This window comes from Hemiscyllium ocellatum, chromosome 2 (assembly GCF_020745735.1).
Source record: "Hemiscyllium ocellatum isolate sHemOce1 chromosome 2, sHemOce1.pat.X.cur, whole genome shotgun sequence".
NCBI classification, from domain to species: domain Eukaryota; kingdom Metazoa; phylum Chordata; class Chondrichthyes; order Orectolobiformes; family Hemiscylliidae; genus Hemiscyllium; species Hemiscyllium ocellatum.
This window is the reverse complement of record NC_083402.1, coordinates 46,787,050-46,814,390: the sequence shown is the minus strand read 5'-3', so window position 1 is coordinate 46,814,390 and position 27,341 is coordinate 46,787,050. Positions and strand designations below refer to the sequence as shown.

The 27,341-nt window shown below is 40.9% G+C and overlaps 1 protein-coding gene across 4 annotated transcripts in view; it reads left to right on the top strand.

Moving 5' to 3' along the window:
- Positions 1-27,341, top strand: part of LOC132823032 (hyaluronan and proteoglycan link protein 1-like) — a 125,711-nt gene that overhangs the window by 63,111 nt on the left and 35,259 nt on the right. The window contains exon 1 of one of the 4 annotated variants that reach the window (XM_060836604.1): positions 15,611-15,689. The exons of the other annotated variants lie outside the window; for them this stretch is intronic. Within the exon in view, the coding sequence (XP_060692587.1) occupies positions 15,644-15,689 (46 nt within the window). The 5' untranslated portion in view covers positions 15,611-15,643. Of the gene's footprint in view, positions 1-15,610; positions 15,690-27,341 lie in introns of those variants that run through there. 4 annotated transcript variants of the gene reach the window in all.

Sequence of the window (27,341 nt, the reverse complement as noted above, 5' to 3'; positions counted from 1 at the left end):
TGGTGGCATGATGGCTCAGTGGTTAGAACAGCTGCCTCACAACGCCAGGGACCCAGGTTCGATTCCAGCCTCGAGCGACTGTCTATGTGGATTTTGCACATTCGCCCTGTGTCTGTGTGGGGTTTCCTCCCAAAGATGTGCAAGTTATGTGAATTGGCCATGCTAAATTGCCCATAGTGTCCATGGATGGGCAGACTAGGTGGGAAAGATAGGGTTACAGCGATAAGGTGGGGTGTTAGTCTGGATTGGGCAATTGGTGTGAACTCAATGGGCTGGATGGTCTACTTCCACACTGTAGGGATTCTACGCACTTGCAGTATATCAAGATTTAAGGTACATTAGCATTCTTGGTACCTAAAGACTTGCAGCTAACCGGAGCAACAGTGACCAGCCATTTCTAACTGTTTGAAAGGTTGCTGCAATCACATTCCAACATCTAAATAACCCAGCCATTACAGCTAACATTACTATTGTCTTTCCCTTTCTTGCTATTGGCAGCTTTAAATCCTCCATGGGCAACATCTACAATATTTGACAGTTTGTTATTAATGATGTATTGAAAGCAAGCACTAACTGCCACCAACTAGGTCAAGTCCTCCTGTGAGAAACAATAGAGAAGGAAAAAAACAGCTTTTATTTTATATTTGGCCTTTCAACAGTGCAAGGAGTTATTAATTCCACTTGCATGTCATTGCAAGCCACCGTCAGCAGTCCTATAAAGATACAATCATAAGGATTACACCCAATCAACAACCAAATGGATCACAGTCAGCAGCACAAATCAGATGTCAGTTTACAATTCATTAACAATTCACATAACATTTTCATTTTGTGATTATTGTGTTTAATAGTAGTGAAGGGGGACTTCTGTTGGAACAAAATTTTCATGATTTCATGTGGCACAAATCTCCATTCAGATGACTCATGTAATGCTCAAGAGAAGGCAATTAGGGGCACATCCATGTGAAAAGTATCATAAAGCAACATACAAACAATGAATAAGAACCGAGAGTAGCCCATTCAGACCTCCAAGTCTGCTCTGTCATTTTGATTTTAATCTCAACTCAACATTCCTGCATATCCCCAAAAGCATTTCATTCCCTTAGCAATCAGCAATCTAGCTGCCTCTAACTTAAATTTATTGGGATCCTCAAATAACACTCTTGTTGTTTGGATCTGTCTTGGGGCACTTTACTATATGTTGAATAATATATATAAAAATCTGCCACATGCTATAAAGCATTTTCAGGGATAGAAAAGAGAGCCATTCCATTTATGAAACACAGGGCAGGACACTGTTGAAGGGGATAATTGAGAGAAGCAAATGTAGGCTCTTGCAGGCCTTCAGTGTATTTGCTTGTTCAAATGGCATGTGTGGTACAACATCATTCAAAAGCAATAAGACATAGCTGTCATTAAAAGTTACATGCAACAATCAAGCCTATTGGTTTCTAGATTAGAGTAGTGCTGGAAAAGCACAGCAGTTCAGGCAGCATCCGAGGAGCAGGAAAATCGATGTTTCCGGCAAAAGCCCTTCATCCCTGATGAAGGGCTTTTGCCCGAAACATCGATTTTCCTGCTCCTCAGATGCTGCCTGAACTGCTGTGCTTTTCCAGCATCACTCTAATCTAGCATCTGGTTTCCAGCATCTGCAGTCCTTGTTTTTACCTAAGCCTAATGGTTTGTAGTTCTTACAACAAAACTGGTGCAATGATGGAATATCATCCTCAAACTCCAGGTAAAAAAAAATCTTAAAAAGACATGTGCGACAATGGAATACACCTTCATAAGGACAATGAGGGATTGGTGATAATTGCTGACCTTGCCAGTGAAACCTTCATCCAATGAACATCCATGAAAAGAACTTCCCAATTAAAATGTTATAAGTTCTCCTAAAATGTATTTTGATACATCTTGGTTTTGAAATTCTCAGAATGTTATACAATGTCGTCAGAATGATATATGAACTTACAAAATAATGTTGTGTCTCATTATTTCTCCTGATGACTGCAAGTTTCCTTTCTGAATCCAAAATGTCATCTTCATTCCTTGCTGCAAGATAGTATCTAAACAATGTTGCCACACATCAACTATGCACCAACTAATGCTAGCACATTAACATGCTCAGTACAGAGCCATGTATATGAGTTCACAGAAAAGACAAGGCATGGTAACAATACAGAAGTAAGCATCTTTTTATTTATGCAATTTGAATTAAATGTTAAATTATGTATAAACTGAAGGTATAATATCATGGCACCTAGCAATGCTGTATGAACCACCTCATGCACAGCTCTAATTGTTACATTACACTGGAAGAGACAGATGTTATTTCTGGCTTTGAGTTCTGCTGCAGTGTTTCTCCAGACTGATACTGATGGGAATGATTCATATACTTCTGCAGATGGCTCCCCACTGATTGGTCTGTAATTACTCAGGGATCTGACACTCACCCAACTCTGGTACAAATAAGAATAGGAGACGAAGTGAACAGAGTATGGGTGTGACTGCAGTGTGGGACATACTGTCTGTAACAATTTAATAATAAGTTATATACAACAAAGAAACAGGGTGACTTTGTTTCAGTTGAACTTCACAAAGGCATTTTGATCTTGACATTCACAATTTCTCGTCACAATTCTAGAAAAAATCCAAAGAAATAGCATAAGTGGCTGAAATTGACTGTTACTGTGGGAGACAAGCAGAAATGCTGTTGAATATTAGTACTTTTATGTTACAATGTGGCTAATGCATATTAGGGGTAAGACATCTATTTGTTGCATCCTCAATTATGCAAGAGATACTCCCAATTCAGTGGCTATTTTTCCCTTTTAATCAAACCCTCCTAATGATGAGTGTTCTCTGAAAGTCTAATTTATCTTTGAAATAATGGTTTATACTTGAACTTACAGAAAGCCTTTCATGAGGCGATGTCAAGACACATGCAGCATATTTTGTAAACGTTGCTAGTACTATACAATTTAATGTTGGTGAGAAACTGTGCCATAGTAGTTTACACATTGGCAGTAATGTTTATTAAATCACTCAATATGCATACAGCATTGCTATCTGCCTCAATTCTGAGATATGATTTCTTTATCTGGATATTTTTATTCTGGCCTAAAACCTTTACTAAGTTGAGTGGTACTGGAAAAGCACAGCAGGTCAGGCAGCATCCGAGGAGCAGGAAGTTCGACATTTTGGGAAAAAGCCCTTCAACAGGAAGCTTCCAGGGTGGAGAGATAAATGGGAGGGGGTAGGGCTGGTAGAAGGTAGCAAAGAGTACAATGGGAGGATGGGGGTGGGGATGAAGGTGATAGGTCAGAGAGGAGGGTGAAGCAGATAGGTGGGAAGGAAGATAGGCAAGTAGGACAGGTCATGGGGACAGTGCTGAGCTGGAATGTTGGAACTGGGGGAAAGTTGGGGGAGGGGAAATGAGGAAACTGGTGAACTCCACATTGATGCCCTGGGGTTGAAATGTTCTGAGGCAGAAGATGAGGCACTCTTCCTCCAGGAGTCGGGTGGTGAAGGAGTGGCGATGGAGGAGGCCCAGGACCTGCACGTCCTCAGCAGAGCGGGAGGGGGAGTTGAAATGTTGGGCCACAGGGCGGTGTGGTTGATAGGTGCGGGTGTCCAGAGATGTTCCCTAAAGCGCTTTGCTAGGAGGCGTCCAGTCTTTCCAATGTAGAGGAGACCGCATCGGGAGCAACGGATGCAAAAAATGACATTGGTGGATGTGCAGGTGAAACTTTGATGGATGTGGAAGGCCCCTTTGGGGCCTTGGATGGAAGTGAGGGGGGACACATGGACGCATGTTTTGCAATTCCAGTGGTTTCAGGGGAAGGTGCCAGGTGGGGAGGGTGGGTTGTTGGCAGGCGTTTTCCTGCTCCTCGAATGCTGCCTGACTGACTGTGCTTTCCTAGCACCACTCTAATCTAGACTCTGATTTCCAGCATCTGCAGTCCTCACTTTTGCCTACCTTTACTCAATAGTCCACAGAAATTAGCAAACAAAGCTCTCACCTCCATGGTTCCATTGCACCATTCCTGATCAGCTTCGTAATGGGAAAATGGATTTCCTTGACATTTCTCATTCCATTGTACTAACATTCATAGAGATTGGGCAAAAAATCTTATTAATGTATTTTTTAAAAGGTTTTTCTTTTTCTCATTTCTTCCTGAGACATTGGGTGGAATCTCGTTGCTCCCATCAAGGAGTCATCGAGAGTAGGCTGGGAAGATATAGAAATACAGGGCATTGGTTTGGTGAGTTGATGAGTCCAATCTTACTGAAGGTGAGTGCAAGTGACTAAGCACTACCTGTCTGGCAGGAGCAGGTAACCAATTTGCATGTGTCAATAGCCATTGTGGACAGATTTAGGTTAGCACTGGGATCGTTGTGATAGCAGACAACCCCACAATGGGCCCACAACCCAGCAGGGGTCTGGGGCAGTGGGTTAGTGGCTGATTGAGGGGCTGGCAAAGTCTTTTTGTTTACCTACCCATCAGAGCTACAGGGGACAATAGGTGTTAGCTGTGGCTGCAGGGCATCCTATAGAGATGTTTGCCTTCCCCACAGTGACCTGACAACTGTAGCCACAATTTAAAGCAGCAAAACATCTTCAGCAGGCACCTCAGCAGAAACCATGCAGAACTGTGCATGGTTTCACCCCCCCGCCACCAACTGTCCAAGCACATAGTGACAGTACCATGTCTGCTGTTGCATTCAATGCCTTCTTCAAACTGTAGGTGCACCAATTGGTTTGCTTCTGGTAGTTGCCAATGGACCTTAATAGGATGATAGATGTGGAGGGAAATCTCCAGGAAGCTCACACCAGTGAATGAACTGCTAACCAGTGCAAAGCTAGGAGTAGTGCCAACCAGTGATTCTTTTTAATTTTGTTAAGATTTCATCTATATAGTTGCAATGACATATACTTCTCAAAAACATTGGTAATCTAGTCATTCCTATAATGCAGTGAACAAACATTATCTGTCAGTGTTGGACTGTGAAAGCTTTAAAATTACAAAAGGCACCACAGTTAAAGAAGTTCCACCAATGCCTGATGCCGATTTTTGTAGACATCCCTTCAAGGTCATTGCAACAACCGAGGGCAGGAACATTGACTTACCCATTTATGTCAGGGATTGAAGAACAATGTGAGTCACCGAGTGGGAGAAAGTGAGCACTGCAGATGCTGGAGAGCCAGAGTCAGAAAGTGTGGTGCTGGCAAAGAACAGCAGGTCAGGCAGCATCCAAGGAGCAGGAGAGTCGACATTTCAGACGTAAGCTTTTCATCAGGCTGAAGAACCTATGCCTGAAACATCGATTCTCCTGCTCCTCCTTGCCCTCGATTCTCCCGCTTGCCTGACCCACTGTGCTTTTCCAGCACCACACTTTATGACTCTGAATTACCAAGTGGTAAATTAATAACAGCGCAACGCAGAATTTCATCCTGGAGTCTTCAACAACAACAACCTGTATTTGTTAAGCATCTTTAATGTAATAAAATATCCAAAGCTACTTACCAGTAACATTATAAAGCAAAATATGAAACAAAGCCACAAAAGGAAATGTTAGAGCAGATCTCTTGCTGAGAAAGAAATATTTAAAAGAATGTCTTTAAAGAAGAAAAGTAAAGTAGAGAGATTTCAGGAGCAGTTCCTGAATACAGGAGCCAGCCAACTGAAGGCAAGATACATAACGAAGCCAGAATTTGAGTAGCGCATGGATGGTTGTAGGACTGGGGAAGATTACAGAGATAGAGAAGGGCCTAACCCTGGTGGAACCAAAAATAAGGATCTAAATTTTAAAACTGAGGTGTTCATTAAATGGGAACCAGTGTTGGACAGTGAGCAGGATTTGGTGCAGGTTGAGTTACAGTGAGAGATTGGCCAGGAGTTCACTCTAGTCCAGAGTTCACAAAGGTCTAATTGAAGGATTCAGTAGAAGATTTTGCTGGAACAGGGAGATAATCAGATGATGTTGAGAGACATGGCAGTCTCATTAAGTAGTTGAGTGTTTGAAAGGGAATCAAGTTACAACTCTAGGGTCAGAAGTGAAAGCTAACCCTGCTGTGGTGGCTAGTGCAGCTGCGGGCCTGCATTTTACCAGAGGCAGTAATCACCAAGTCACTGGTCAGGATCTTCATCCAACTGAAGAAGACAGCTTTTCCCTCCACAGCTGCTGGCCAAACCAGAGAGCAACAACTCAATTGCCAGAGGGGTTTCACTGCATGTGACAGCTGCAAATGAAGCTGATTGATGAAGATGGGGATGCCACAATGCTATGGCACACAATGAAAAGTGAGAGATTTTCTTGAGGAAGGCTGAGATCGTGTAACCAGGCTGCTGCAATCAAGTGTGGGGCGGGGTGGGAACAATCATTTCTCCTCTGGTGTAGGGATGGCCATTGCCACGAGGTTGGAGAATTTACCTGGTGATGTTGTCAAATGGCAGCACCATCCTGCCCAACATTGATGAAAATACCAGAGGAGAAGGCAATTTCTTTGATTGAGACAACTAATTGGGTCAGTGACCATAATTCTATTAGTTTAAAAATAGTGATGAAAAATGATAGGCATGCTCTAGAAGCTAAAATTATAAATTAGAGGAAGGCCAATTTTGATGGTATTAGGCAAGAACTTTCAAAAATTGATCGGGGGCAGATATTTGTAGGTAAAGGGATGACTGGGAAGTGGGAAGCCTTCAAAAGTGAGATAACCAGAGTCCAGAGACAGTATACTCCTGTTATGGTGAAAGGCAAGGCTGGTAGGTGTGGGAAATGCTGGATTAATAGAGAAATTGAGGCTTTGAATCAGAAAAAGAAGGAAGCATATGCCAAGTATAGACAGCAGAGATCGAGTAAATCCCTACAAGAGTATAAAGGCAGGAGGAGTATACTTGAGAGGGAAATCAGGAGGGGGAAAAAGGGACATGAGATAGCTTTGGCAAATAGAGTTAAGGAGACTCCAAAGGGGTTTGACAAATCCATTAAGAATAAAAGGGAAAGAATAGGGTCCCTTAAAGATCAAGAGAAAGTGAGGACGGCAGATGCTGGAGATCAGAGTCAAGAGTGTGGTACTGCAGCATCCAAGGAGGAGGAGAATCGATGTTTTGGGCTTAAGCCCTGCTTTGCTTTTCCTCTCCTGTTTGTCAGATGCTGCCTAACCTGTTGCACTTTTCCCACCTGTTTCTGGGATGCTGCCTGACCTGGTGCTTTTCCAGCACCACACTTTTGCCCCTTAAAGATCAAGGCCACCTATGTGTGGAACTGCAGGAGATGAGGGAGATACTAAACAACTACTTTACATTAGTGTTTACTGTGGAGAAGGATATGGAAGATATAGAACATGGGAAAATAAATATCAATATCTTGAAGTATGTCCATATTGCAGAGGTGAAGGTGCCTTGATGGCTTGAAATGTGTAAAAATGAATAAATTTTACCTGATCAGGTGTACTTGAGAACTCTGTGGGAAGCTAGGGAAGTGTTTGCTGGGCCCCTTGTTGAGATACTTTGATCATTGAAAGCCACAGGTGAGCTCAGAAAGACTGGAGGTTGGTTAACGTGGTGCCATTATTTAAAAAAGGTGGTAAGGAAAAGCCAGGGAACTTTAGACCGGTGATTCTGACATCAGTGGTGGGCAAGTTGTTGGAGGGAAGCTTGAGTGACAGGGTTTACATGTGTTTGGAAAGGCAAAGACTGATTAGGGACAGTGACAAGCTTTGTGTGTAGGAAATTGTCTCTCACTAACTTAATTGAGTTTTTGAAGAAATAAAAAGAGGATTGATGAGTGCAAGCAGTGGACATGATCTATATGGACTTCAGTAAAACGTTCGGCAAGGTTTCTCATGGGAGACTGGTTAGCAAGGTTAGATCACATAGAATATAGGGAAAACTAGCCATTTGGATATAGAACTGGCTTGATGATAGAAGACAAAGGGTGGTGGTGGAGAGTTGCTTTTCAGACTGGAGGCCTATGACCAGTGGAGTGCATGCAATTCTGGTTTCCGTCCTGTAGGAAGAATGTTGAGAAACTTGAAAAGGTGCGGAAAAGATTTACAAGGATATTGCCAGGATTGGAGGGTTTGCGCTATTGGGAGAGGCTGAACAGGCTGGGGTTGTTTTCAGATTGGAGGCCTATGACCAGTGGTGTGCCACAAGAAGCAGTGCTGGGTCCACTGCTTTTGATCGTTTATATAAATGATTTGGATGTGAACATAGGAGATATGGTTAGTAAGCTTGCAGATGACACCAAAATAGGAGATGTATTGGACAGTGGAGAAGGTTACCACAGATTACAACTGGATCTGACCAGATGAGCCAATGGCCGAGAAGAGGCGGATGGAGTTTATTGTAGATAAATGTGAGGTGTTTGCATTTTGGAATGGCAAATCAGGGTATGGCTTACACACTTAATGGTAAGATCCTGGGGAGTGTAGCTGAACAAAGAGATCTTGGAGTGTAGATTCATAGTTCCTTGAAAGTAGACAGGATAGTGAAGAGGGTGTTTGGTCATAGCATTAAATATAGGAGGTGGGAGATCATGTTACAGCTGTACAGAAGATTGATTAGGCCACATTTGGAATACTGCATGCAATTCTAATCTCCTCTCCTGTATGAAAGATTTTGAAAAACCTGAAAAGGTCAGGAAAGATTTACAAGGATGCTGCCAGGGTTGGAAGGTTTGAGCTATAGGGAGAGGCAGAATAGGCTGGGGCTATTTTCCCTGGAACATTGAAGGTTGAGGGGTGACCTTATAGATTTATAAAATCATAAGGGGCATGGATAGGCTAAATTGACAAGGTTTTTTCCCCGAGATGGGGGAGTCCAAAACTAGTGGCCATAGGTTTAAGGGGAAAGATTTAAAAGGGACCCAAGGGGCAACATTTTCACATAGAGGGTGGTGTATGCATTGAATGAGCTGCCAGAGAAAGTGGTGGAGGCTGGTACAATTACAGCCTTAAAGGCATCTGGATGGATATATGAACAAGAAGGGTTGAGATGGATGTGAGCCAAATGCTGGCAAATGGGACTAGATTTATTTCAGATATCTGGTTGGTATGGACAAGTTGCACCGAAGCGTCTGTTTCCATGCTGTATACCTCTATGACTCTCTGACTTTAATTGCCTCCTTTGGCTTTTCCAGATCAGGTTGCTGCATTTTATTGTGTAGAATGTAGTGTACATCCTGCTCAATGTCCTCATCCTTCTCTTTGGAAGACTGCTGCTGCTGCTGTCACAACTTGTCAGGCTCGGTTAAATACCCTTTACCTACTCTCAATATGAAGAGCACAGCGTGGCTGGTGTCAGCTGTGCACTGTATCTAGATTGAACTCTAAGGGCCCAAGCCCAAGTCAAGCATCAAAACCTCACCTTTCGGAGATCCGTTGTCTGCCCCATTATGGTCAAAGAATGGGCTGCACTGAACTGACACTCTGCCTCAATCAGGGTCTTGTATGATGGAGTCATCAGCTATGGTCACAAAGGTAGCCCTTGTCCTCCAGTAACCATTCTTGGTAAGGCATTTGGACCCTTGAACTACAGATTTCTCAAAGGTGCAAGTCCCCGGGAACCTGTTCAGATTTCTAAGATGTGGTATCAATCATCACAGATGACTTGCGCATTGATAGGATGGAATCTTTTTTTTTAATGCTGTAACATAGCCTTACAATGCAACATTTATACATTCTGTAGCACCCTGCACCTATGTTGCCAGAACTTATTACTCAGGCTGTAACACTGACCTCATTACAGAGAAATGAGATGAAGTGATGAGATCTGGTACAAATGGCATTGCTAACAGTCTTGATACATTTATGTGTGGATAATTGAGAGATTCCATATAGATCTCTTGGAATTCTGTTTAAAAAGCAAGTTCCATAAAAGTTCAATGCAGCTATTACCTTGATAACCACTTGGATAGGATAGCTACTCAGGTTCTGTTCCAGCAGATGGTATAGTTCCCCGACAGTGGGACAACCACAGTCTGCATCAAAACTGAGCCTTGCCCATCCAGAGGAAATGGTATCGGAGACACAAGACTTTCACTCTCCTTTACCCCCTGCTCACCCTGAAGGGATCTTCAATTGATACCTCTTCATGTGGAGGCTGTTTGGCCTTCGCTGGAGATTGTTGACAGTCCTGGGCTTACTGGAGCATCTGTTCATCTTTCAGTCCTCTGCATTTTTGTTGCTTCACAGCAACGGTGATGGTAACCCCTGCTGTGCCTGGATCCATCAGTCATGCTAACGATGACCCACTGTGAGGAATGTAAGAAACAGAACAGGTCCTTAGTAACGTGAGCAATCAGCATTCACATCACTCACAACTGACAGTTTATATCCTCTTCCACACAATGGGACATGCAGCACTCTGACAAGGAGTGCCTTGAAATGCCTTAAAGTGCTGCTTTGACATAGCTTATTCTAAAGAAGGCACCACCAGTCACACAAAGATACAGTATGAGATTTTAAGTTCTACATGAGTACTGAAGCCTTCTCCTCCCAGCCCCACATCACCCAAGAAAGGCAGCATTGCATACAAGAGGATGTTGCAGAATATTGATGGCTCTAGGTGAGAGGACATCAGTTCTGCATCATGGTGCAGCCTGTGAAATCTCACAATTTCTTTGTGCTTTTGTGACCCACAGGTACCACTTTTAAAGTCACCTGTGATGATTTCTGCCTAACAGAGATGACTACCTTCAATCTGCAATGACAAATGACATGGTCAAGATTACATATGCTTGGACACTGCATGTATTTCACATACACGATGCTATGATTAAGATAGCTTCAGCCCACAAGTGTTTTACTGATGCAATTGCCCCTTGAAGAGCCTCCCAACACTCAAATATGGAGTCCACAACAACAGATTCCACCCCCACTCCGGATAAGGTCACAGTGATTTTCCGTTTATACCTCACTCTTAGGAGTCAAGTGCATATGGAAGGCCTCCACCCACTCCTCCTAAAAATCCTCCATGGTCCACGGTGGCACAGTGGTTAGCACTGCTGCCTCATAGTGCCAGAGACCTGGGTTCAATTCCCGCCTTGGCAATTGTCTGTGTGGAGTTTGCACATTCTCCCCGTGTCTGCTTGGGTTTCCTCCGGGTGTTCCAGTTTCCTCCCACAGTCCAAAAATGTGCAGGTTAGGTGAATTGGCCATGCTAAATTGCCTGTAGAGTTAGGTGTAGGGGAATGGGTCTGCTTGGGTTGCTTTTCAGAAGGTTGGTGTGGAATTGTTGGGCCGAAAGGCCTGTTTCCACACTGTAAGTAATCTAATCTAACTGCCACCTTTAGACTGGTCTTCCCCCACATGTCGTCCTGACACGCCACCTGGAATTACGACTATAATTCTTATCTAAACCTCCAAGTCCCATTCCTACAGTTTAGTCCTGCCTACCATTGTACTCTACAGGTCCCCACTGAGGCTACAGCGGTGGTGACCTCCAAAAATACAGTCCTCCCATGAACTGTAAATGGAGAAATGAAAGGAGATCAATGTGGGAGGGAGTCAAGGGGCCCTCCCATTTATCTCTCAGCCCCTTCGGGCACATTCCCTCCCCTCCCCCCAACACATTCCTGATGAAAACATTGACTCTCCTGCTCCTGCTGCCTGGCCTGCTATGCTTTTCCAGCACCACACATTTTGACTTCTCCCTTTATATGTTGAATTTCTGCTCTTCACAATTCCCAGCCCTTTCTATCTCAAGTTGCTGCATCCAAACTCCAGCACCTTAAATTCCCCAATCCCAACCACACAGCATCCTTGTAAAATTCTAATTCCCATTATTAGCATCAGATAATAAATATTGTCCTATATTTCCAGCTTGGGTCATTAATATTGCAAGCAATAACACTCTCATGCAGCATTAGTTTATGAAGAGATCAGATCGTCACTCTTAATTAAACCAGAAAGCAAGTAGTTTACATTAATAGCATTGTGCAATATTGCTACTTTGACAAAGAATACCCAGAGGTACTTATATTACCTCAGCAGTAACACACATCCTGGTGACTGCCTCGTCCCTCATTAACGTGTAAAATTTGTACCGAGTGACAGCAAATTAATATTTGGGGACAAAATTCAATGCTTGTAACCCAGAAAAAGAAAACCTTTTAAGTTTTCTTTTATATATTTAATATAATAACTACAATAACGAATCTTGAAATAACATCCTTGTTTCATACAAGGGCTGAAATTGGATCACCTTTCTCACAGGGCAGAAAGATTAAGTAACTCCTAAGTGACAACGTGGAATGATTGAATAACATATGTCTTCACTGTTAGTGAGAAGCATTGGAGCTAACAATGCTTTGGGCAAAACAACTTTTAAGAGACCAGAAGATAAAGACTGAATTGTTCACAATTATATCTCTGCTTTTCTAATTAGCAAGTCTGAAGATCCTGCTGAATGATGCTTCTCATTATAGAATTATTTCCATTCTCTATCATGCTATGTAACTTTATCACAATGTTTCAATACCTCAGGAATCTCATGAGAACATGGAATGGGTTAACAGGTTAGAAGACAAATCAGGCACAACTTAAGTCTATGGAAAAGACGCTGGAAAATCTTGTGAGATGTAATGCAGATTCCTGATTCACTGTAATTTACACACTCCTGGCAATTTCACTGCATAGAGTCTGTTTGCAATAAATTTTCATAAGCATCAAAAAGTAATGAACTCCAGCTATGATTCTACCCTCTGTTCATGAGATAATTTTCAAAGACCAAGACCAGCTAGCCCATCACATCAGCATTCAGAATGGCCTTAAAAGTCACCTCCTCTAAAATTTTATTTGATTTGATCTATTAATATGGCTTGTACCAAAATACAATGAAAAGTATTGTTTTGCGTGCTATATTGGCAAATCATTCCTTACAAAAGTATCTCAAAATAATAGAACAGATTGCAGAAGGTATTGTTGCAGCTATAGAGAAGATACAGAGAAAGATCAGCTCTATGCAAAAGGTTCATGGTGAAATCTGATAACAGTAGGAAAGAAGCTGTTCCTGAAATTGTTAGAATGTGTTTCCCAACTTCTGTATCATCTGCCTGATACAAGAGGGTGGAAGAGTGTCGCTGGGGTGGAAGGAGTCATTGATTATGTCGGCTGCTTTCCCAAGGCAGTGAGACATGTGAACAGAGACAATGGATGGAAGTCGAGCTCATTCCAGGGATTTCACTCACCATTTTATAACCAGATTTTCAAGCAAGAGCAATCTCACGACAGTCACACCAAGTAATAAATGCTGCTACTAATCTTCAGGCAGCTTTGTGGTTTTCTTGGTGGTATTTTAAACAAAAATTCAGGATTTCTTTCAAGATTTTCAAGAATTCCACAAGACAGCCTGAAGTCAGAAGCAGCCGCACAAGCAACTATCCATGAAACAGACCTGAAAGACTAGGTTTGTTTGAAAAAAATCAGAACTGACTGTCAGCTTTATTTTCATTATTTTTAATGTTGGTTTTTCGGACCTGAAGATTTGGCTGCTCAGTGTGGCCAATGATGTGAATGACAATATCCCCAGGCCCACCCAAGCCTGAATCCCAGAGTTTTGCAAATTGTCAAGCACCTCTATCAGCCCTGGCTTTACTAAAATTAAAAAGCACTGTCGGCCTTCCAGTTCACAAGCATTAAATGGCACAGTGTAGTTGTATTAGAATGGCACATACAAACTAAAGTTGCTGCAAATATTTAAGATGAATAATTACAAGCTTAAATATCTTTTTGACCATGCAGTGAGTGCTAATGACTGCCAAATAATGGATCTGAGTTATTGATATTGGAACTTATAAAAACACCAAAATTAAAACTTTTATAATTTTTGTCTGCTTTTCCTTCTGCCCATTTATCAGTTTCTGTAAATCCATGTCTTTCTTTCGCTCTCTTTTTTAACATTTCTCTACCCTACTTGACATTACATTTACCCCCTTTAGTTTGCTCTCTTTCTCAGTCCTGGCTCTCATTATTTCCTTATCCCATAGTTTTAGAAGAGTTGCAAATGGTGCTGAACATTGTGCAGCTATGAGTGAACATGCCCACTTCTGACTTTATGGTGGAGAGAAGGTCATTTGTTAGGCCATGTCACTATTTTCCCTGCTACAGCAAAGTCTGGCCACAGTGTAGAAAGTTAATGAATGTTGATTGGAATCAATACAAAGAATTAATTGTATTCAATGATACACGGAGATCATGCATGTAGAGAAGCTGCTGACCGCAATAGCACAGTGTATCTGAGGAAACCAATTAGTTAACAAAAGCTATGAATAAATGGATCATTGCCGACCAAATAGACAGAGCAATTTGGAATCAGATAGCTACAAAAAGGAACCAAAGTCTCTATTATACTAATTAAAAGTAAATAGTACAAGGCAAGCACAATATTGCAACCCACTTTTGATTTCAGCTGATACCCTTACGTGAACTTTGTTGTAAATGATATCAACTGGAATCTGAAAGTAAATTAGATTTTAGTCATTCTCAATCAAGCCTCAGAAGTGGAGAAGAGGAAGCAAGCAGATGCAATGTACCATATCTAATAAGATAATCCAGAGAAACAAGGGAGTCATGGCATCTCTCAAGGTTATTGATAGAATTGACTGGGTTCATGCAATCAACAGAAAGAGATGTTATTCCCATAATTCCTGATATTAGTTCCTTATTTGATCGTCACTAGTTTATTATTGCTAAAATGTATTTATCCCCTTATAAAGACTTGGAAGTCTCCTTTATATTCCATTTAGCAAAGAAAAGCACAATGTCCTAAATGAACCTGTCAGTACTGCAAGTTCAAAACTATTTTTCAGGATCCTCAATACATTTAAAATGAGTGACTGCCACACAAGAACAAGAATCCATTCACTCTAAGCAAGCAACAGAATCTCAGAAAGGACAAATGTTGATATAGGTGGATGTGCTTTTCAGAATGTTTCAAGGCTGGTGACATATAATGCTTGGCTGTTGAATTCTTCAGACTTTACTCCTCTAGAAAGCTTCAAGACTAGAAGTCCAAGGCAGAGGGCAGTGAAATTACAGGTATTCAGTAGGAGCGACAGACAGTGAAATAAAGCCAGATTACCTAACATTATAACATAGGAACAGGATAAAATCATTCATCCTCTCAAACCTGTTCTGCCATTGTATGTCATGACTGATCATCTACACAATGTTGTATATTCACACTATCCTTATGTCCCTTAATGTCATTAGTCTCTAGAAATATATCAGCTCTCTTTTGAATTTACTTAATGACTGAGCTTCCACATCCTCTAGGGTAGGGAATGTCAAAGATCCCAATGTCAAAGGGGAAAGTGGGAGTGACTACCCTTGACATTAAGGTAATATTTGGTTCATTATTTTGTCATGGAGTCCTAGCAACCTTGAAAGCAATGAAATCAGCAAGAAAACCTTCACTAGTTTAAGTCCTACCTAGCACAAAGGAAGATGGTTATTGTTGAAGGTTAATCATCTCAATTCCTACAGGAATTCCTCAGGGGAGTGTCCATGACCCAACTTTCATCAGCTGCTTCATCTATGACCTTCCATCCATCAAATGCCCAGAGGCAGGGATGTTCATTTATGATAGCACAATGTTTAGAAACATCTGAGAAACTGAAGCAAACCAGGTCTATGTGCAGCAAGATCCGAACAATATCCAGATGTGAATTTATTAGTGGTAAGTAACATTCATGACATACAATTTAGCAGGCAATGGCTATCACTAACAGGATAGAATCTAACCATTTCCACATGAAATTCAATACCATTACCAGAATTAGATCCCTCACCATCAACATTTTGGGTATTTACTATTGACCAAAAACTGAACTGGACTAGCTAACATATATAGTGTGGCTACAGGAGCATGTCAGAGGCTGCAAATTCTGCTATGAGTAACTCCCTTTCTGACTCTGCAAAGCCTGTCCACCATCTACAAGGCACAAGTCAGGATAGAATACTCGTTATTTGCCTGAATGAGTTCAGCTCCAACAACACAGAAAGCTTGACACTAAAGCAGTATGCGTGTTTGGGGTACCACTCCAACACCTTGAACATCCACTTCCTCCTTCAAATATGCACAGTGGCTGACTGTTTTCCATAATAAAGATGCATTGCTGCTGCTTGGGAAACCTACTTTGACCGTGTCTTCCAAACTTACTGCCTGTTATACTCAATGACAGCATATCGTGCAAGACATTAATGCCTACAAGTATATTCCAATCACACACTATCCTAACTTGGAAATATCACTGTTTCTTCAGTGTTGCTTGCTCTGTATCCCAAAATTCCCTTCCTAGTAAAATGGTATGTGAGTTAGACTGCAGCAGTTCAAGAAGTTTTTTTCACCATCAACGTCTCTAGAAAAATGCAGGGTGAGCAATAAATGCTCGCCTTTGCCAAAAATGTTCAGGTGAACGAAAGAACGAAGCACCAGCAGCTAAAACAACATCTGCAGCAGAGAGAAGGCTGTGATTGAAGCTTTATCAAGACACCTTTCCAGAAGATATGTCACCACTTGTCAAAGCATACTTCTTGTATTGCAGTGCCTGTATTAAATCTAAAATGCATTTGTCTTAAACTTCCATTACTCCTTGAATGGTCATTGACCGAAAATACAAGCCAAATAATCACTGATGTGCAAAGTGTCAAATTCATCTTCATATAAATACATGACAAATCTTCCCAAAAATAGGTGAAAAAACCACATAAAATTTAACATAAACTTTGAGCATGGAAGGACCCTGATGACTTTCCTATTTTCCTAATGCTTAGTCCAAAAGTCTATGGAAGTACCAATGAAAAGTGAAGATTTTGAGACATGAATATATGCTTGAAATAACAGTGGGCCTGTTGGTATGGAAATGACCTTCAGTGTGGTGGAGGAGGGGTAGTGGCCCATTGGTGAGCCAGCTAAGGGTTCAGGACTCTCTTTCAGTTATATCTTTTACCCTTTTTATTCTTAAACTATTCAAAATGGTGCCGGATTGTGGTGACTGTTGAAGCATTTCACTGTATTTTACTGTCTTATTCACTGTAGAGTTCAAGTGACAATAAATAAATCATTCATTCATTCTATTCTATCTATCATTGCAGCAAAATTGTGAGAATTATTGTTTCCTCTTGGTTCATCCACAACCTGTTCTGCTCTGTTTCTCCCAAATAGGAAGTGCTGTAGTACTCTTAGTTTTGTCCCTGCCAATGAGCCAAAAATTCTAAGTTCAAGTCCCACTTGGGACTTGATGTCCTATGGTGGTGTGTTCACAATGTGATCAAACAGGTGGAATTGCAACTTGTAATTCTTGCTACCACCTGTCATTTACAGGCAGTAAAAGCAGGAGGTATCCTGAAATAAAAGTAGTGTTGCAGATGCTGGAGACCTGAAATGAACACAGAAAATCCTGGTAAACTCAAAATGTTTGGCAGCATGTGTAAAAAGAGAAAAAAGTTAACATTTTGAGTACAATATGCCTCTTCTGTGCAGTTCCAGAGATTGGAACCGAAAAGTGAACTTTTGTTTCTTTCTCCACATATGCTGTCTGTTTTTGTTATGGCAGATTTTCTGGTCAGGAGGTTGGTCAGTTCAGTTGATTGGATATCTAGTTTGTGATGCAGAGTGATGCCAACAGTGAGGCTTCAATTCCTGCACTGGCTGAGGTTATCAGGAAGGGCTGTCCTTCTCAACCTCTCCCTTCGCCTGAGCTGTGATGACCTTCCAGTCATCTCTCTTTCTTTCTTTCTCTCTATGATCCATTTGAGGTATGGTGACTTCACTTTTACCCTTACCATTCTGGTCAGCTATATGCTGGAAAGTAAATTGATGCTTCTCCCATCACTATCCAGAGCTCCAGATTACAATTAGCATGTAAAAGTCTGTGATGCCACAGCAACCAAGACTACTTGGCACCTTGGTTGGTCCATTTGACTAGAAGGCTGGTATGAATCTGATTGGTATCAACAACCTGTGGTTGGACCTGCAACCTCTCCCTGCCTGTGGTGGAGAACATGGGGCTGTATGCCAGACAGTGAACTGAAGAAAAACATTGTCTGAATATATCCGTTATGCTGCCAACCTGAGGGAAAGCAACTTTATCAGGCTAATCTGCAGTTGTACCATCTGAACACCAAACAGGATTATGGAACATTGTAATCTCTGTAAAATCAGAGTATGTTTTCATTAAAATCCCTCAAATCCTTAACAAGGGTACATTGAATGTATTAAAATGCTGCTGTTAACTGGCAAGGTCAGCATTTATTCCCCAGCCCTAATTATTTTTGAGAAGTTGATGGTGAGTTGGCTTCTTGAACTGTTAACTATTGCTGTCTGCAGGCTATCAGTACAGAGTTCCAAGATCTTAGCCCATGTACATTTTTGTGAGAGTGTGTGTGTGTCTGTCTGTCTGTGTCTGTCTGCCTGTGTGCGTCTGTCTATGTGTAATGTGAAGAAGCCTTGGCTATGAAACATCCTGCGACTGTGTGCCAGAAATGGAAGAAAGTACTGCCAAGGTGGTGATTGCATTGCCAATCAGGCAGCCTGTTTTGAATAGGGTGATGTCAGAAATGGACATGGTCACATTCAGTACAAATAGTGAAACACAACTAATGGAAGAAGGAGATCACATGAAATCCACATTCGGCATGGTAGCAGAACTCAACATGAGTAAACTCCAAGCTGAAACATTTCCAACTATCTTCATCCTGAAGTTCTGGGCAGATAATCCATCTTGGACTCTTTCTACACTCTTAAGCCATTCTGCAGCAAGTCTGATTCACTCAAGTGGTGTCATGAAGTCATTATTCACACTTGTCATGGCATTGGGTCTGGAAACATTGTGCTGAACTTAACTCTAAAATTAAATATGCCCCTAGTCAAGTGGTTCTTGCCAACTAAAACACTTGGATCCACTTAACTATAGAGAAAATTGTTGACCTTTGTTCCACCCACAGAAAACAGGACCAGTCAGCTCCTGCCCATTGGTCTATTTTATCAGCAAAATGATGATGAAATTATGTCATCAATTATGCTACCAAATGATACCTATTTAATATGCTAGAAATATAACAACTGGGACTCAAAGTTTGGACAAAAGGGGAAAGACCTGTAAGAAAACTGGACCATGGGACCTGAAGCAATGCACAGTAGAGTGTTTAAACACTGAAGACAAGCAGCGTTGGTGGCTCCTCAAAAGTACCAGGAGTCACACCTCTTTATGTTGATGGGTCCCTTACCTCTATGATTAAACGAGGTTTATTCATAGCAAATCAATTAGAGCGACTTTAATGAATTTGTTTGGACATGCCATCAAGGCAGGTAAAAGTTGAACCCACGCCGTCTGACCCAGAAACAGGGACACTATCACTGTGACACAAGAGCCTGCCAATTGATTATAAAATTGTACTTAATCTATTAATTACTGAACTTAGATTTCTGTGCCAAATTTAATGGGCAAATAATATGTAAATACCACAACTTCAACTTCAAAACCAACAGTCAGTGCAAGGCTGAGATGCCATTTTTAAGAAATTATGATGATCAACTTGTGATGATACAGTGTAAGAGTGTTGCTATTGTAAGACTGTATCTATTTCTTTCCAGATAGCTGACTGATTTTCACATTAATAATGACATCTGTGTTAATGTTCCATTTTTTCACCAAGGGAGCGAGAGATGCCTAAAAATGTCATACCAAGATTCAAACATCACCTCATGAACTTATAAAGTGGATCATTAACTGGCCAGAAACAGATTATAATGGAATTATAAACTGGATTATTCATTCTGCACTTAATAAAAAAAGACAAATAAAAAAGATAGTTACCAGTTATAATGTTTCCATTTAGGTAAATGTTTGCGGTGGAGTCTCTTAAAGAACAGCTACAACTCCTAAAATAACCCCATTAATAATCGCAAACATTTTTAATGAAAATGCTGTAAGTGAAGTGATGCAGTTGATATTGAGCTATATGGGAAAGTGGAATATTCTAAGAAACCAAACATATCCAGAAATCTGCAGATGCTTAGTAACACAAATTAAACAGAAAAATATACTAATTACTGAGAACGAATGAGTGTCACAGAGGGACTACATAACAGAATATATGGAACACCAGAAACAGAGTCACAGAATAGAACGAGACAGTTTTGAGTTTCCTTGATTTCTCCCCTTCTGCTCCTCCTGCAGGTCAATTAGGAACAAGGAAAATGATGCTATTATAAAGTGACTTTGGTGTCACCAGATCATAATTTTCTTTGGAAGTGCAGTCACTATTGCTCTCAAAGCACTGGAAAAACTCTAGAAAGCAAGTACTATTCGGGGTGGGGTGCATGGACAGGCCAGAAAGAGTTAAGAATCAAAAGCATGCACAGTGATCAGAGAGGGAAAATGAAAGCTAAGAACGTGCATAATTGTGTGAAGGCCTGGAACCCAAAAGCTTACTTACAAGTTATACGGCTTAAAGATTGCCCAGTAAGGGGAGTTGTTAAATGGGTAGGAGTGTGTTCAGGGGTTGTTTCTAACTCAGTGGAAGAAATGTGAGAAATTTCATTAAAATGCTGCGTGTGGCATTGTGTTGTAGAGTGGTCAGTATTCTGTTGAGAATGCGGTAACTTCAGCATAATTCAGAGTCTTAGCAACAAATTTCCTCAACACTTTGAAGCAGCTTTCAAGAAGGCATTGGTTGATTATTTGGATCCAAATAATGTGCAAATGTATGAAGATAAAGCAAGAGACTCAAAGTAAATAATTAGACTGTTTTATTGAGCTGGTGCAGGCAGGGATGGGGATGCAGGGCCGAATGGCCTCTTCTTGTGTTTTAACACTTCTCTGATACTGTGATCAAGTCATACTTCTTCATGTTTGCTAGCTGAGCATAAAGTAACATAATTCTTGATTCCCTTATTCCCAATTTGCGTTATTGCATTGTACTTACAAAGCATTTACATCTGTAATGTCTTTAGAATATTGAGACAATTCAACAGTGTAGTGATTGGTTGAAGATGTCTGACAATCACGAAAATTATCAAGAAAAAAATAAAAATTGCCAACAAATATTATGACAAGTTTAAATACTTGGTGCCCATAGGTGATTATGTCATAAATGGATTTATTGACATTTCCTGTCATATCAGCACCTGCCTCATGATCATCTCTATTACACCCTATCCCACCCTTCCTATGCCAACCTGAACTCTTTATTGCTTTCATCCTGCTCTTGCCATTCACTTTTTTCCTATTCATCCCCACCTCATAGAAAACATGTCTCTGTCCAGGATAGCTTTTTATGTAGTAAAAACAGTGTTAAAGAAATCTTTCATTGGAAAACAAGGCATATTGGACTGCAGCATTTTATGTTTTTATTTGAAAGTTCCAGTATCCACAATACTTTGCTTTTCTTAGTTTTATTGTAGCTTTACTTTGCACTGTTTTTGGTTCTCCATCAAATACTGACAATTCCTCACTGAACTTCACTTCAGTTATCTGTCTATGTGGTTCTATGTGGCACTGCCCATCAACAGAGGCATCCCTCAATTTGACAAATCAGGGTGGAGAAACATAAGGAGAGTTCATTATAGATTAATCAAAACCAATTTAATATACAGGGCGAAAGTAAGGACTGCAGATGCTGGAGATCAGAGCCGAGAGTGTGGTTTTGGAAAAGCGCAGCAGATCAGACAGCATCCGAGGAGCAGGAGAATCGATGTTTTGAGCATAAGCCCTTCCTAATGCTTGCTCCTCGGATGCTGCCTGACCTGCTGTGCATTTCCAGTACCACTGTAATGTACACTCTAAATACAAGTGTAACTAATTTCTCCAAGCTTTATTTTTTTAAATCTTTAAATAGTTGCCAATGAATGTTAAATAATTAAGAAGCAAATTAGTGCCTTGAAAGTTGTGAGTTTATGCTCGTATTCTTACTTTAGTTAAATGTTTTACATAGCCAGACAAATGCTTCCCAACAAATATGAAAAAACAATAAGCCATTCAATCTGGCCTTCACCACAGCTACACTCAACCTAGTACATGATTTTCTGATTAACACCATGGAACATCTGTAAGCAATTGGGATTACCAACTGTCCACATGATTTTTAATGGTGTTTGATCCAGAGAAGCTATTTGCGGGGCTGAGGGGGAGAATGTAGCAAAATATAAATCAGGTGCAGTTAACAATCTGAAATAAATAAAATGTAATTAATTGCAATTAAGTCCATCTGAGACTATTTTAATGAATTAAAAAATCAAAAGATCTGCAAAGATAAAAGAAAATATAAATTAATCATAAATATATTCACAAAACTTTAAATAGAAGTGTAGTTTTATTGAAACAGAATGAATCCATTGGTATCATCACATTGGTCCTTTTATACAGGCCACCTTATTATTCTTAAGGTGTGATCTAAATAATTAGAGATGTTGACAATAAATTTAACATTTCAATTAAATAATTCCTATCACAATTGCTTGGAGCAGGTTTTAGCTAGAGCATTTTAAGACAATGTAGATTATCTGTAAACAAACATTACTTTGTGTTTATCCAAGCTCAATTCAAAAGAGGTAACTAATTTAACATTTCACAATCAGCTAACATTCAAATAAAGATCTCAAAGGCAATTTGGAATGGGCAATAAATGCTGATGTAGACAGTGGTACCCACATCCCATAACATGATAATACTTTTTAAAATCCAAGGACTTCCAGACCTGTATTGACGGTAATTTTGAAGTACGGAGCATTTTAGACAATAGACAATAGACAATAGGTGCAGGAGTAGGCCACTCAGCCCTTCGAGCCTGCACCGCCATTCAATATGATCATGGCTGATCATTCCTAATCAGTATCTGCTTCCTGCCTTATCTCCATAACCCTTGATTCCACTATTTTTGAGAGCTCTATCCAACTCTTTCTTAAATGAATCCAGAGACTGGGCCTCCACTGCCCTCTAGGGCAGAGCGTTCCACACAGCCACCACTCTCTGGGTGAAGAAGTTTCTCCTCGTCTCTGTCCTAAATGGTCTACCCCGTATTTTTAAGCTGTGTCCTCTGGTTCGGCACTCACCCATCAGCGAAAACATGTTTCCTGCTGCCAGAGTGTCCAATCCTTTCATAATCTTATATGTCTCAATCTGATCCCCTCTCAGTCTTCTAAACATTCATTCTTTGAATGAATTAATTTCATTCATTCTTTGAGATACGTTGAGCATTTTTATTCAATCTTCGTTTGTGTCTGAGAAAGCAGTCAAGAATTGTCACAGTCCATGTGGTGAAGGCTTGCACAATGTTCTCTTACAGAAAGTTCCAGAATTTTAATAATGAACTATGTGTTCAGAAGATGTGAGCATGCACCAACTTAGCTCAATGAAGGAGCAATTATAAAGTTCTCTGAAACTTGACTCTTAAACCAGAGTTTTTCATTTAACAAGTTTTGTTGTTTGGAAATTAGGTTTTTTTTATGACATGATCTTTTCCATCTCAGAGAAACAAAGTCATTCTTCAAATGTTATTGAGGCCATTAGACATAAATTTGATATTTCAACTCCAGAGAAAACAGTTCCCAATTAGATTTTCATTAACTATGATTATAAACAAATCACAGCCCAATTTGTTTGCAAGATTTGTATTTGTATTCTTAGGGCTGTTTTTGCAGATGGACAGCTTTATGCAACTTGTGCTAGATTGAGAAGATTTAATTCTGTTCAAATTTTTATTTTAAATAAATATCAGGAATTTTGCACTTGGAGAACATTTACAATAATTAGACTGCAGATCTTTTGTGACTCTGCTAGTTGGTGCAAATATTCATGTGGAAAGAATTACTCTGATCATTATGTGTGGCATCTTCCTACTTAATTTCTTCACTCTGGTCAGCACTTTTCATGAAAACATAAATACACTCATTCTTGAACCCATGTTTCGAGGAAAGCTGTAAGTCCATGGTGTTCCCATGCAGCCTTTTACTTCTCAGTGGTGAAGATTGTGAGTTTCAGAGCTGAGGCTAAGGAAGCTTTAATAAGTTGTTGCTGTGGATCCTGTAGGCTGTACATATTGCAGTCATGGTAGACACGAAGCAGAGGAATGAACATTTAAAGTAGAATAAAGGTACCAATCAAGTGGAATATTTTGTCTTTAGTTCTGCCAAGATTCCTGAGTTTTGATCTACCTCCAACCATCTAGTCATGTAGAAAATATTTCCTCAAATTCTTTATTCATTGTAGGTGGTTGAGAGACTGAACACAGATAGGGAAATCATTGACTTAACAATATCTAGCCTCTTACCGGCATGTAAGTGACTAGTACAAGTGAATTTCTTGTCAAAGGCAACTTCTGGGATATTGATGGTTGAGAACTTTATGGTGTTAATGCAATTGCATGTCGAGGATGCAAAGTTAGCTCTCTCTTATCAGTGAAGGTCATTGTCTCTAGGTGTTGCAAGTCCAAGTTATCTGCAAGCATAAATGTTCTCATTTCCTGAAAAAGTGCAAATCAAGCTGGATAATGGACAATAGTCAGCAACCAGCCCCTCTTTTGGCTTTATGTTGATGGGAGGACAATTGTTGAAGGCTGTTAAGGTTGGAAACTGCACTGAGAAGTTTGTGGAACAATCTCCTAAGATTCATTGGCCTCCAACAATCACATCAGCCACTGGGGAATTCTCTCCTGTTCCTCCTGAATTTGTTACTAATGAGAACTGCTTGAAGCTGCACTCAGTTGAATGCTGTGTTACTTTACTGATGTATAACAATGCAACATGAACTAAAGGCAAGTTAAAGTTAACATAACCCTATAGGACAACAAGGCTGCTCTCTCATTAAAGAGAGATCGTTGGTGATGGTTTAACCTGAGGGTCACAATGCTTAAGGCAAAGGGATAAGTTGAGAAGGAGCCTCAGCCGGTACAGAAATGGAACTCATACTGTTGGCATCATACTTAATTGCAAACCAGCCATTGAGCCAACATGAGCTAACTGGCCCCCTACCTTATAAAGAAAGATATGCTTTTCTATACTACGTGCTTTCTCCCTGTCTGAATGCTTGCAGCTGCTGAAAAATCTCAATTCCACAAGCTTCAGGCAATGAACAGGTTCTAATATTTTTCAAAACTGATTGAAGAAGTATTCTAAAGATCAATCTGATACAAATAAATGTACATACATGAGATAAATTGATCAATTTGGATTAACATCAATTAATAATATTGTGATGAAATCTGTTGTGATTTGTATGGTTGATGTATCATTGTACATTGAGGAAATGCAGTATTCTGTAAAATATTGGCACCTGCAAGAGTTGAGGATAAAGTAGATATGCTATACTAATCTTTATACTTTAACCTTTTCTCAGTCTGAGAGAGTCACAGAGTCATAGAGATTTACAGCACAGAAACAGACTATTCGGTCCAACTCATCCATGCTGACCACATAGCCTAAATTAATCTAGTCCCATTTGCCAGTATTTGACCCATAACCCTCTAATCTCTTCCTTTTCATATACCCATCCAGATGCATTTTAAATGTTAGCCATGATGTGCAGGTGCCAGTGTTGGACTGGGGTGGGCAAAGTTAAAAATTGCCCAACACCAGGTTATTGTCCAACAGATTTATTTTGAAATACTAGCTTTCCCAATGCTGCTCCTTCATCAGGTAGCTGTCATCAAGTAGCTTCATCAGACAGCTACCTGCTGAAGGAGCAGTGCTGCAAAAGCTAGTACTTCCAAATAAACCCATTGGACTATAACCTGATTTTGCATGATTTTTAGCTTTTAAATATTGTAATTGTACCAGCCTCCACCACTTCCTCTGGCAGCTCATTTCATACATGCACCACACTCTTCATCTTCACCATGGATATCCAATCCCTCTACACCTCCATCCGCCATGATCAGGGTCTCCAAGCCCTCCGTTTTTTCTTCTCCAGACATCCCCAACAGTACCCTTCTACCGACACTCTCATTTGTTTGGCCGAACTGGTCCTCACCCTTAACAATTTCTCCTTTGAATCCTCCCACTCCCTTCAAACCAAAGGGGTAGCCATGGGCACACATATGGGCCCAGCTATGCCTGTCTCTTTGTTGGCTACGTAGAACAGTCGATCTTCCGTAATTATACTGGCACCACTCCCCACCTCTCCCTCCGCTACATTGATGACTGCATTGGTGCCACCTCGTTCTCCTGCGAAGAGGTTGAGCAATTCATCAACTTCACCAACACATTCCTCCCTGACTTTAAATTTACCTGGACCATCTCTGAACCTCTCTCCCCTTCCTGGACCTCTTCATCTCCATTAATGACAACTGACTTGACACTGACATCAGGGAACAGCTCCGGGACACCCGCACCAATCAACCACACCACCCGTGGCCCAACATTTCAACTCCCCCTCCCACTCTGCCGAGGACATGGAGGTCCTGGGCCTCCTTTGCTGCCGCTCCCTCACCACCAGATGCCTGGAGGAAGACTGCCTCATCTTCCACCTCGGAACACTTCAATGTGGACTTCAACAGTTTCCTCATTTCCCCTTCCCCCACCTCACCCTAGTTCCAAACTTCCAGCACTGTCCATGACTTGTCCAGACTTGTCCTACTTACCTATCTCCTTTTCCACCTATCCACTCCACCTTCTCCTCCCTGACCTATCACCTTCATCCCCTCCCCCACTCACCCATTGCATTCTATGCTACTTTCTCCCCACCCCCACCCTCCTCTAGCTTATCTCTCCATGCTTCAGGCTCACTGCCTTTATTCCTGATGAAGGGCTTTTGCCCAAAACGACAATTTTGCTGCTCCTTGGATGCTGCCTGAACTACTGTGGTCTTCCTGCACCGCTAATCCAGAATCTGGTTTCCAGCATCTGCAGTCATTGTTTATACCCCGTGAAAATGTTGCCCTTTAAGTCTTTTTTTAAATCTTTCTCCTCTCATCCTAAACCATTCTCCTCTAGCTTTGGACTCACCTAACCATGGAAAAGACCTTATCTATTTACCCTATCCATGTCTCTCATGATTTTATAAACCTCTATAAGGTCACCCCTCAGCTTCCAGGGAAAACTCCCCCAGCCTGTTTCACCTCTCCCTATAGCTCAAACCGTCCAGCCCTGGCAACATCCTTGCAAATCTTTTTTGAACCCTTTCAAGTTTCAAAACATTCTTCCAATAGGAGGGAGACCAGAATTGCACACAAATGGCCTAACTATTGTCCTGTACAACCACAACATGACCTCCAAACTCCTATACTCCATGCTCTGGCCAATAAAGGAAAGCTACTAAATGCCTTCTTCACTATCCTATTATACCTGCGACTCCACTTTTATGGAATTATGAACCTGCACTCCAAGGTCTCT